The sequence below is a fragment of the Mobula birostris genome, chromosome 23 (genome assembly GCF_030028105.1).
Source record: "Mobula birostris isolate sMobBir1 chromosome 23, sMobBir1.hap1, whole genome shotgun sequence".
NCBI lineage: Eukaryota > Metazoa > Chordata > Chondrichthyes > Myliobatiformes > Myliobatidae > Mobula > Mobula birostris.
The window spans coordinates 63837270-63850239 of record NC_092392.1 but is presented as its reverse complement, the minus strand read 5'-3'; the positions used below and the strand labels follow the sequence as shown (position 1 = coordinate 63850239).

The 12970-nt window shown below is 46.3% G+C and overlaps 1 protein-coding gene across 1 annotated transcript in view; it reads right to left on the bottom strand.

The window, feature by feature from the left end:
- LOC140186773 (mitochondrial 10-formyltetrahydrofolate dehydrogenase-like) overlaps window positions 1-12970 on the bottom strand; it is a 117403-nt gene that overhangs the window by 6585 nt on the left and 97848 nt on the right. The window contains exon 22 of the mRNA XM_072241316.1: window positions 6301-6500. Coding sequence (XP_072097417.1) covers window positions 6301-6500 — 200 coding nt within the window. The remainder of the gene's footprint in view (window positions 1-6300; window positions 6501-12970) is intronic.

Genomic DNA, 12970 nt, shown 5'->3' with positions numbered 1-12970 from the left:
TGTGTGGGGATCAAGTTCAAGAACCATGCACAGTTCTGATCACCTCATTATAGGAAAGATATGGAAGCTTTAAAGAAAGTGCAAAGGAGATGTACCAGGATGCTGCCTGGACTAGAGAGCGTCTTTTGAGGATAGGTTGAGTGAGCTAGGGCTTTTCTCTTTGGAGCAAAGGAAAATGAGAGGTAGCTCAATAGAGATAAAAATGATAAGAGTGGACAGCCAGAGAAACTTTGCCCAAGGCAGAAATGGTTGATATGAGAGGATGTAATTATAAGGGCAAATGGAGAAAACTGTAGGGGGATGGCAGGAGGTAAGTTTTCTCCAACACCACCCCCCCGCCCCGAGAGTGGTCGGTGCATGGAACACACTGCCAAAGGTGGTGACAGGGTGATGGGGGGGAGGGGGGAAGGAGAGAAACATTAGGGAGAAAAGTAGGAGGAAAGGGTTAGATTGATCTTAGAATAGGCTTAAAGTTCGCCATAACATAATGGTCTGAAGGGCCTGTACTGTTCTAAGTACAACCGGTTGAACGAGTGTGTGGGTGAGTGGTGGAGGGAACTGCTGGTCTCTACTCCAGGAAGCAGAAGGCAGAAAACCCCCAACCCATCCTACTGTGGGATCAACTGTGAAGCAATTGCTTGTCCATGGCAAGGCTGAGCCTGTGGAAAGGGTCAGTGGTGGAGTGTACCAAAGGAGTTATGGATAGAAGGGGGAACTGGGTAGGGACTGGAGTTATGGATAGAAGTGGGCAAGACCATAAGACAAGGAGGAGTCGGCTTGACGAAGATGATGTTGAAGAGGTTTTGGCACCCCATGACCAAGAACTGATAGATGAAGAGCTGATGCAATTGGAAGAGAAAAGGATAACAATTGAAACCGAATGAGTAATGATAAAGTATGACTTTAATTTTGAAAGGGCACGTCGGTTTAGGGGATATTTGCAGGATGGTTTGAGTCCTTACAAAGAACTGTATGATAAAAAAATGCGCAAGGCTCAGCAGTCAAGCAAGCCTTCCACATCAGCCACAGCAGACGACGAATCTCGACATCAAGGCGGGCAGTCATAGGAGAAGATGAGCTGCCTGCTCTAATGGAAACAGACGACGAGATGACACCCCAGTGTTCCACCACCCCAACCCCCAGGCTGCGGACAGATACCGATTCGCGGAGAATGCAGCGGTAGCCGGGAGACACACAGCACATCTTTAAGAAAAAAGCCAAAATAAAGACCATAAGAACATAACACAAAGGAGCAGAAGTAGGCCATTCGGCCCATCGAGTCCGCTCTGCCATTTTATCATCAGCTGATCCATTCTCCTATTTAGTCCCACTCCCCGCCTTCTCACCATAACCTTTGATGCCCTGGCTACTCAGATACCTATCAATCTCTGCCTTAAATACACCCAATGACTTGGCCTCCACTGCTGCCCGTGGCAACAAATTCCATAGATTCACCACCCTCTGACTAAAAAAATTTCTTCGCATTTCTGTTCTGAATGGGCACCCTTCAATCCTTAAGTCATGCCCTCTCGTACTAGACTCCCCCATCATGGGAAACAACTTTGCCAGATACACTCTGTCTATGCCTTTCAACATTCAAAATGTTTCTATGAGGTCTCCCCTCATTCTTCTAAACTCCAAGGAATACAGTCCAAGAGTGGACAAACGTTCCTCATATGTTAACCCTCTCATTCCCGGAATCATTCTAGTGAATCTTCTCTGTACCCTCTCCAACGTCAGCAGATCCTTTCTTAAATAAGGAGATCAAAACTGCCCACAGTACTCCAAATGAGGTCTCACCAGCACCTTACAGAGCCTCAATATCACATCCCTGCTCCTATACTCTATTCCTCTAGAAATGAATGCCAACATTGCATTCGCCTTCTTCACTACTGACTCAACCTGGAGGTTAACTTTCAGGGTATCCCGTATGAGGACTCCCAAGTCCCGTTGCATCTCAGAACTTTGAATTCTTTCCCCATTTAAATAATAGTCTGCCCGTTTGTTTTTTCTGCCAAAGTGCATAACCATACACTTTCCAACATTGTACTTCATTTGCCACTTCTCTGCCCATTCTTCCAATCTATCCAAGTCTCTCTGCAGACTCTCCGTTTCCTCAGCACTACCAGCCCCTCCACCTATCTTCGTATCATCAGCAAACTTAGCCACAAAGCCATCTATTCCATAATCCAAATTGTTGATGTACAATGTAAAAAGAAGCGGCCCCAACACGGACTCCTGTGGAACACCACTGGTAACCGGCAGCCAACCAGAATAGGATCCCTTTATTCCCACTCTCTGTTTCCTGCCAATCAGCCAACGCTCTATCCACGTATGTAACTTTCCCGTAATTCCATGGGCTCTTATCTTAAGTAGCCTCATGTGTGGCAACTTGTCAAAGGCCTTCTGAAAATCCAAATATACAACATCCACTGCATCTCCCTTGTCTAGCCTACTGGCCATTTCCTCAAAAAATTGTAATTGGTTTGTCAGGCAGGATTTTCCTTTAAGGAATCCATGCTGAGTTCTGCCTATCTTGTCATATGCCTCCAGGTACTCTGTAACCTCATCCTTGACAATCGACTCCAACAACTTCCTAACCACCCATGTCAAGCTAACAGGTCTATAATTTCCTTTTTGCTTCCTTGCCCCCTTCTTAAATAGCGGAGTGACATTTGCAATCTTCCAGTCCTCCGGAACCATGCCAGAATCTATCGACTTTTAAAAGATCATTGCTAATGCCTCCGCAATCTCAACTACTTCCTGCAGAACACAAGGGTGCATTCCATCTGGTCAGGGAGATTTATCTACCTTTAGACTACTCAGCTTCCTGAGTACTTTCTCTGTCGTAATTGTGACTGCGCACACTTCTCTTCCCTGCCACCCTTCAATGTCCGGTATACTGCTGATGTCTTCCTCAGTGAAGACTGATGCAAAATACTCATTCAGTTCCTCTGCCGTCTCCTTATCTCCCATTACAATTTCTCCAGCATCATTTTCTATTGGTCCTATATCTACTCTTGCCTGTCTTTTACTCCTTATATACTTGAAAAAGCCTTTAGTATCCTCTTTAATATTATTTGCTAGCTTCCTTTCATAGTTAATCTTTTCCTTCTTAATGACCTTCTTAGTTTCCTTTTGTAAGGTTTTAAAAACTTCCCAATCCTCTGTCTTCCCACTAATTTTTGCTTCCTTGTATGTCCTCTCCTTTGCTTTAACTTTGGCTTTGACTTCTCTTGTCAACCACGGTTGCATCCTTTTTCCATTTGAAAATTTCTTCTTTTTTGGAATATACCTGTCTTGCACCTTTCTCACTTCTCACATAAACTCCAGCCACCAGGTAGGGGGTAGGGACTGGACTAGAGGAGAAATGAAGATGCCAAGACTGGAAGAAATAGGCTGATAGGACAAGGGCTGGTTGAACCATTGGCCCTGCCTGTGGGCCTGGAGAAGGAGACAGAAGTGGGCTGTGCACAGCTGGGACACTGAGGTGGATATGACTCCAGATTAAGCCAGCTTCATCACTATTGTCTAATGTTTGATGGTGGTTCATGATCCGAAAGGAGGTGCAAGATGGCGTCTGGGAGCTCTCGTCTGGCCATAATGGCACCACCCATCAGCAGTCTGATGATATGGTGGTTGGTTGTCAGTGAATGCAGTGCTGCAGGCTCAGAAGGGGGTAGGTACGAGTGAGAGACATCTGGGATCAGCTGATCTGCCTTAACCTCACTCCTGCAGTCCAGTGTCCGACACCCTCTTCTCTGTAAACTGAAGCATTTCCACTTTCCCCAAGTCCTGAGGAAGGGTTTCACTCCCAAAACAGCAACTGTTTTGCTTCCTGCAGATGCTGCCTGATCTGCTGAGTATTTCAGGTATTTTCAGAGTCAGAGTCATTGAGCACAGAAACAGGCCCTTTGCCCCAACTGATCACTGCTGCCCAAGGTGCCTACCTGATCTAGACCCACTTGTCTGTGTATGGTCCATGGTCTTCTAAGTCGATCCTATCCATGCACTTGTCCAAATGCCTTTTAAACATCATAATTGGACCTGCCTCCACCAGTTCCCTGGTAGCTCATTCCAGATACCCAGAACTGTATTAAAACCTACCCTCAGGTCCCCTTTACATCTTACTCCAATCACCTGCCTCAAGAAGTTAACATCCATCAAAGATCCTCATCACTTGGGCCATTCCATCTTCACACAGCTACCACTGGGCAGGAGGTACAGAAGCATGAAGTCCCACTCCACCAGATTCAAGAACAGATACTTCCCTTCAACCATTCAGTTCTTGAACCAACCAGCACAATCTAATCTCTCACTGCTACAGTCAGAGGTTCCCACCAGCTTCAAAAGGGTGACAAACATACCAGCGCCCAAGAGCAGGGTGAGCTGCCTCAACAACTTTAGCCCTATAGCACTCACATCTATACGGATAAAGTGCATTGAGAGATTGGCCATGGCTAGAATCAACAACTTTAGCCCTATAGCACTCACATCTATAGGGATAAAGTGCTTTGAGGGGTTGGCCATGGCTACAAGCAATTCCTGCCTAAGCAAGGACCTGGACTTGCTGCAATTTGCCCATTGCCACAATATGCCTACAAAGGTTTCCACTCAGCCTTGGATCACCTGAATAATAGTAATATTTTTATGCCGGGCTGCCGTTTATTGATTATAGCTCAGCATTTAAAAATATCATACCCTCAGTTCTAGTCAAAACATGTGCCTCTGTACCTCCCTCTTCAACTGGATCTTTGACTTCCTCACCAGGAGACCACAGTCTGTTCAGATTGGATATAACATCTCCTTGCTGACAATCAACACTGGCTCATCTCAAGGATAAGTGCTTACCCATTGCTTTACTCTCTCCACACACACGATTTTGTGGCTAGGCACAGCGCAAGTGCTATCTTTAAAAATTTGCCACAGATTGTTGACAGAATTTCAGATAGTGATGAGGCGGCATACTGGAACGAGGCAGATCAGCTGGCTGCAGCAACAACCTTGCACTCAACGTCGATAAGACCAAGGAACTGACGTGGACCAGGGAGGGCACGTCAAGGAGACACGTGTGCTTATCAAGGGATTAGAAGTGGAAAAGGTGAGCAGTTTCAAGTTCCTGGGTGTCAACATCTCTGAGGATTTATCCTGGGCCCAACATTTTAACGCAATTACAAAGGCAGCACAACAGCAGCTATATTTCACTTGGAGTTTGAGGAGAATTGGTATGTCGCTCGCAAATTTCTGCAGATGTACCATAGAGGGCATACTAACTAGTTGCAACACTGTCTAGTATGGAGGGGCCATTGCACAGAATCAGAAAAAACTCCTGAAAGTTGCAAACTCAGCCAGCTCCATCATGGACACTGGCCTCTCCAGCATCCAGGACACCTTCAAAAGGCGATGTCTCAAAAAAAAAAGGCCGTGTCCATTATTAAGGCCCTCCATCACCCAGGACATGTCCTCTTCACATTGCTACCATCATGGAGGAGGTATAGAAGCCTGAAGGCATGCTGCATGTTTCAGGAACAACTTCCCTTCTGCCATCAGATTTCTGAATGGACAATGTACCCATGATTTTCCCCCTCTCTTTTTGCACTATTTGTTATATTTTATATTCACTTTTTTTTATTGCAAATATAGTTCAGACACAATTAACTGTAAACTATCTGTTACAAATCCATGCCGACTCTTAGTTCTTCACCTCTTCTGTCTGAAGCAACAGACTGCAGTGACCCCCCCCTCCCCACACCCCCAACAGGTTGGGCAGCTCCCTGAGCATCACATAGAGAAAAACAGATAATGAACACATTCTTAGGCTTACAATGGGTTCAGGCTTGGACAGGAATTTCCTACCCAGGAAATTTAACTGACACTGCCTATCATCGTCACCCTCTGAGCAACCTTCAGAGATTCATGAGGCATGACTGACTGAGCTCCTGTGGCTTTGAGACCCATCTCTCGCTGTGCATGAGGTAGACAGGAGGCTAAGACTGGTTCATTTGGGGACAGGAAGTCCAATATGGATAGATCTTTGCTCCTATGCTGAAGTTACCCTCACTCCTCATCTTCACTCCCTTTTAGTTCTGACTCACAGCACCTGTCGCATCACCAAGGCAAACCAACTCAACAACCTTGGGTGGCCTAAGCCCAGACTAAAACCATGCCAGAGTGAGCTCTCTGATGCCCAGTAAAACCACAGTCATTCCAATCAGTGAGATTCAGCATCCTCCCACCCTGTTCAGCATCGTGCAGATGACAGCCCACCCTCACTGTGAGCTGGGCAGTGAGGGAACTTACCCAAGTCTTTTCCAAACCCGGACTGCTTGAAGCCTCCAAAAGGAGCTGCCACATCAGTTTTGTTGTAAGTGTTGATGAAGACGGTCCCAGCATCAAGCCCATCACTCACGTACATCGCCTTCCCGATGTCCCTTGTGAAAACTCCCGATGCCAAACCAAACTCCGTGTTGTTTGCACGCTGCAACACTTCATCCACATTCCTGAAGTCAGTGAACAGAGATCAGAATCAGTTGGTGACGGGGTCCATGGCCATAGATCCCACAAAGCTGCTTGGAACATTGTGTTCAGTTCTGGTCACTTCATTATAGGAAGGACATGAAAACTTTGGAAAGGGTGCAGAGGAGATTTACCAGGATGCTGTCTGGATTACAGAGTACGTCTTATGAGGAAAGTTTGAGTGAAATAGGGCTTTTCTCTTTGGAGTGACAGAGTATGAAAGGTGATTTGACAGGGGTGTACAAGAGCATGAGGACTCAGATTATCAGCACTTTTCTCTACTACCAGAGGACATCCACTTAAAGTAGTTCAGGGGAGATGTCAGAAGTAGTCGTTTATTTCTTTTAGAATTGCACTGCTGGGGGTTGTCAAAGTACATTATGTCGCCATATACTACCTAGAAGTTCATTTACTTGCGGGCACTTACAGGAAAATAAATACAATAGAACAGAGGGATCTGGGAATTCCAATCCATAATTCCTCATATCCAAGCAACACATATAGTACGCTGGATGAACTCAGCAGGTCGGGCAGCATCAGTGGAAACGATGAGTCGACATTTCGGGCCGGAACCCTTCGTCAGAACTGAAGAATGTTTAACCAGTAATTTGAAAGACAAAGTTTAACCTTTCAACCGAACCTACGAGCATTCTTCAAATCCTTCCACCTCCTTCATTCTTCAGTCCTGACAAAGGGTTCCGGCCGGAAACATCGACTCATTGTTTCCATTGATGCTGCCCGACCTGCTGAGTTCATCCAGCTTACTGTAAGTGTTGCTTTGATCACAGCATCTGCAGATTATTTTATGTTTATGATTCCTCATATCCATCCTTAATAAAATTGTGTCACAGATTGATGAGGTCATTGAGAAGGTTTTTCGCGCATTGGCCTTCATTTATCAAAGTACAGGAGTTGGAGTTGAAGTTGTACAGGACATTGGGTGAGGCCCAATATGACATTATGTGATGTGACACAAAAGATATTTAAGGTTGAAAGAGTGCAGAGAAAATATACAAAGATGTTGCCAGGACTTGAGGACCCAAGTTACAGGGGAATGTTGAATAGGTTCTGCCATGGGTACATGAACCCAGGCTATGCCTGCCTTGTCACTGGCTACATACAACAGTCCATGTTCCAAGCCTTTTTCCCAGTAATGCTCCCCAACTCTTTCCCCACTATATTTGATGGCTGCACAGGGGCTGCTTCATGTACCCATGCTGAGCTTGTTACTTTCATCAAAACACAGAAAACCTGCAGCACAATACAGGCCCTTTGGCCCACAAAGCTGTGCTGAACATGTCCTTACCTTAGAAGTTACCTAGGCCTACCCATAGTCCCCCATTTTTCTAAGCTCCACGCACCTATACAGCAGTCTCTCAGAAGACCCTATCTTATCCGCCTCCATCACCGTTGCCGGCAGCCCATTCCACACACTCACCACTCTCTGTGTAAAAAAACTTACCCAACATCTCCTCTGTACCTACCTCCAAGCACCTTAAAACGATGCCCTCTCGTACTAGCTATTTCAACCCTGGGGGAAAGCCTCTGACTATCCACACGATCAATGCCTCTCATCATCTTACACAACTCTGATCAGGTCACCTCTCATCCTCTGTCGCTCCAAGGAAAAAGGGACTGAGTTCACTCAATCTATTCTCATAAGGCATGCTCCCCAATCCAGGCAACATCCTTGTAAATTTCCTCTGCACCCTTTCAATGGTTTCCACATCCTTCCTGTAGTGAGGCGATCAGAACTGAGCACAGTACTCCAAGTGGGGTCTGACCAGGGTCCTATATAGCTGCAACATTACCTCTCGGCTCCTAAACTCAATCCCACGATTGATAGAGGCCAATGCACAGAGGATAGATAGAGGCCAATGCCTTCTTAACCACACAGTCAACCTGTGCGGCAGCTTTGAGTGCCCTATGGACTTGGACCCCAAGATCCCCCTGATCCTCCACTCTACTAAGAGTCTTACCATTAATACTATATTCTGCCATCATATTTGACCTACCAAAATGAACCACCTCACACTTATCTGGGTTGAACTCCATCTGCCACTTCTCAGCCCAGTTTTGCATCCTATCAATGTCCTGCTGTAACCTCTGACTGCCCTCTACATTATCCACAACACCTCCAACCTTTGTGTCATCAGCAAATTTACTAACCCATCCCTCCACTTCTTCATCCAGGTCATTTATAAAAATCATGAAGAGTAGGGATCCCAGAACAGATCCCTAAGGCACACCACTGGTCACCGACCTCCATGCAAATGATGACCCACCTACAATCACTCTTTGCGTTCTGTGGGCAGGCCAGTTCTGGATCCACAAAGCAATGTCCCCTTGGATCTCATGCCTCCTTACTTTCTCAATAAGCCTTGCATGGGGTACCTTGTCAAATGTCTTGCTGAAATCCATAGATCCATATACACTACAACTACGGCTCTACCTTCATCAATGTGTTTCGTCACATCCTCAAAAAATTCAATCAGGCTCGTAAGGCACAACCTGCCTTTCACAAAGCCATGCTGACTATTCATAATCATGAACATTTGGAGAAGCATATAAGTTCTGCCTCTTAGGATCTTTTCCATCAACTTACCAACCAGTGAAGTAAGGCTCACTGGCCTATAATTTCCTGGGCTATCTCTACTCCCTTTCTTGAATAAGGGAGCAACATCTGCAACCCTCCAATCCTCTGGAACCTCTCCCGTCCCCATTAATGATGCAAAGGTCATTGCCAGAGGCTCAGCAATCTCCTCCCTTGCCTCCCACCTTCAACAGCCACCGTGCCCTTAAATTTACTTAGTCCATTTCTGATACCTCTCTCCCATTTATCAATTTTTCTGCCTCTACCTCTGATACCTTTGACTGATATCTTTTATAAACTTACCAATTCCCACAGGTACCTTGACTATACCTCTTTTCCCCGTCTCGTGTAAAAATGCTTTTCCCTTTTCTCAATTCCTTCATTTCTGCTGCATCTGTTCCTAGGATGAGGCTTTCCTTCCCAGGATATCTGAGATCCTCCATTCCCCTTCCTCCTCCATTGATGTAGCCCTCACCTGCACTCCTCCATTTCCCGAACATCCTCACTCACCCCATCCTCCCGCCACCATAACAGTGATAAAATCCCTCTTGTCCTTACCCGGCACCCCATGAGCCTCAACATCCAACACATCACTCTCTACAACTTCCACCGTCTCCAAAGGGATCTTACCACCAAACATGTCTTTAGCCCCTGGCTTTCTGCAGGGATCGCTCCCTCCATCATTCCCTTGTCCATTCGTCCCTCCCCACTGATCTCCCTCCTGGTACTTATCCCTGCAAGCAGCCAAAGTGCTAGACCTGCCCATTTACTTACAAGAGAAAATCTGCAGATGCTAGAAATCCAAACAACACATAGAAAATGCTGGAGGAACTCAGCAGGCTAAGCAGCATCTACGGAAAAAAGTACAGTCGACGTTTCGGGCCAAGACCCTTCAGCAGGACTGAGGAGAAAAAAAATCTGAGGAGTAGATTTAAAAAGTGGGGGGGGGGGGGGGAGAGAGAGAACCACCAGGTGATAGATGAAACCTGGAGGGAGAGGGGTGAAGTAAAGAGCTGGGAAGTTGATTGGCGAAAGAGACAGAAGGCCATGGAAGAAAGAAATAGAGGGAGGAGCACCAGAGGGAGGCGATGGGCGGGCAAGGAGATGAGGTGAGAGGGAGAAAAGGAGATCCTGCCAGAAATGATAAACAGTCACAGGTCGAGAGAGGGGAACTGAAACAATGATCAGTAAAGCTGGTGAAACTGACAGGACTGAAATCTGATAAACCCCGGTACGTTACCTGTGTCCCAATGTATGGGGGCAGTGGATGCACCTCCCAACGTTGCAGAAGTTAGAAGGTAGCAAACGTGACTACTGTAAAAGGGAAGGAGGAGAGACAACAGGCAGGAAGCAATTACTGGACCATAGAAATGATGATAAGGGCAGAATCAAACAGGGCAATGTTTTAAGCATCTTGGACGTTGTAAGTTGCAGAGTAGATAAGGAGACAGCAATGGGTGTGATATATTCAGAGTTTACTGACACACTTACCACCACGGCAATGGGTGTGGTGTACCTGTAGTGACAGGCAGAGAACAAAGTGAGGGGGTGAGGTGGCCAGATTTCGATTAAGTGGAGGCAAGGTGGGGTCAGCAACAGGGTTGGTTGTGAGGAAGCTGTTAAGGGGTGACACCTGGTTCAGTAAAAGGAGGTGGTGGGGGCAGGGGAAGCTGTAGTGGCGAGAGACGAGATCACTTGTGCTGATGGGAAAAAAAGAAAAGGCAGCGTGATTTTCAAATGGGGGGGGGGAGGAGAGTCCAAACAGTATGGTGTCCGTGGGGGAAGAGGAGAAAGAAACTGGGGACTTCCTTGCAGACAGATCACTAGGAGCTGACATACAGGTACAAGGCAAGGCAAATGTGTGCTGCTTAGAAAGTCAGGGCAGATGTGATGTAGCCATTCCACAACTCTACATGTTGGTCTCGGTGGGGAGGGGGCCATGTTTGGGCCTCACTCGGAATGTTGTGTTCGGCTAGGATCCCCCAGCCCAAGGATGGAAGTGTCGAGAATGGGTGGGGGCGGGGGTTGTTATGTGAGGACAGATCCCGTAAATGGGATCAACACTCCCACCTGCAGAACATGGGCCTCTGTACCTCCCTCTACAATTGGATCCTCGACTTCCTAACCAGAAGACCACAGTCTGTGCCGATTGGCGATAACATATCCTCCTCGCTGACGATTAACACTGGCACACCTCACTGCTCTACTCTCTGTATACACATGACTGTGTGGCTAGGCATAGCTCAAATACCATCTGCAAATTTGCTGACGATACAACCATTGTTGGTAGACTCTCAGGTGGTGACGAGTGGGCGTACAGGAGTGAGATATGCCAACTAGTGGAATGGTGCCGCAGCAACAACCTGGCACTCAGTAAGACGAAAGAGCTGATTGTGGACTTCAGGAAGGGTAAGACGAAGGAACACACTCCAATCCTCATAGAGGGATCGGAAGAGGAGAGTGAACAGCTTTAAGTTTCTCGGTGCGAAGATATCTAAGGATCTAACCTGGTCCCAACATATTGATGTAGTCATAAATAAGCCCAGACAGCACCTATACTTTATTAGGAGTTTGAAGAGATTTGGCATGTCAACAAATACACTCAAAAACTTATAGAGTTGTACCGTGGAGAGCATTCTGACAGGCTGCATCACTGTCTGGTATGGAGGGGCTACTGCACAGGACCGAAAGAAGCTGCAGGAGGTTGTAAATCTAGTCAGCTCCATCTTGGGCACTAGCCTACAAAGTACTCAGGACACCTTTAGGGAGCAGTGTCTCAGAAAGGGAGCGTACATTATTAAAGACCTCCAGCACCCAGGGCATGCCCTTTTCCTCACTGTTACCATTAGGTAGGAGATACAGAAGCCTGAAGGCTCACACTCAGCGATTCAGGAACAGCTTCTTCCCCTCTGCCATCTGATTCCTAAATGGATATTGAACCTTGGACACTACGTCACTTTTTAAAAAATATACCATATTTCTGTTTTTGCACATTTTTAAAAATCTATTCAATATACGTAATTGATTTTTTAATTTATTATTTTTTAAATATTTTTTTCTCTGCTATATTATGTATTGCATTGAACTGCTGCTGCTAAGTTAACAAATTTCATGTCACATGCCAGTGATAATAAACCTGATTCTGATATGTAGAAGAATGGGAGAACTTGTGAAAATATAGACTTGGGATTGATGGGGAGGTTGTGGAGATGACATATCCCCTGGCGTCTGAAATCTGGGGCAGAGTCTCAAAGCCAGAGAAGGGACAAAGTCATCCTGAGGATGCTGAATCTTTGAAATACCCGGCCAGCTGGGCTGTGGGGGCTCAGTTCCAAGGTCCATCTGTTTATCAGTCCTCCGAGAGGAAGTAGAGTGCAGAAGAGTGCAGCCAAGGCCCAAGGAAGGGTGAAGCTGACGTGGGTGGAATGGTCGATTCCTACCTCAATTTCTTGTATATGGAACCCAGAGAAATGCAAAGTTTGTCACTCTGGTCTGAAGAACAAGCTGAGGCACTGAATGACATCATACAAGGCTGAGAAAAGCTCTGCAGATATGCAAAGTCTGCATTCACAACGGTAGAACAGGTGAGAAGGGCGTATGAAACCTGTGTCTTCATCAAGATGCAGGCTGTGCAAGAATTAATAGTGAACAAACCCCCATCAAACACCGAATAGGCCACAAGTCCAGGAGTCTGCTCCACCTCGGGGGTGTCAAGGCCTCCAGCGGAGGTTGGAGGTTTATCAAAGTTTGCCATGCAAATATGAGACTAGTTACATGGTAACACTAGAGAAACTGGAGAGGTTAAGAGTTGGTTTGACAGAATGTGTTCTACATTGCGGGAGGCATTTTGATTGAACAAAC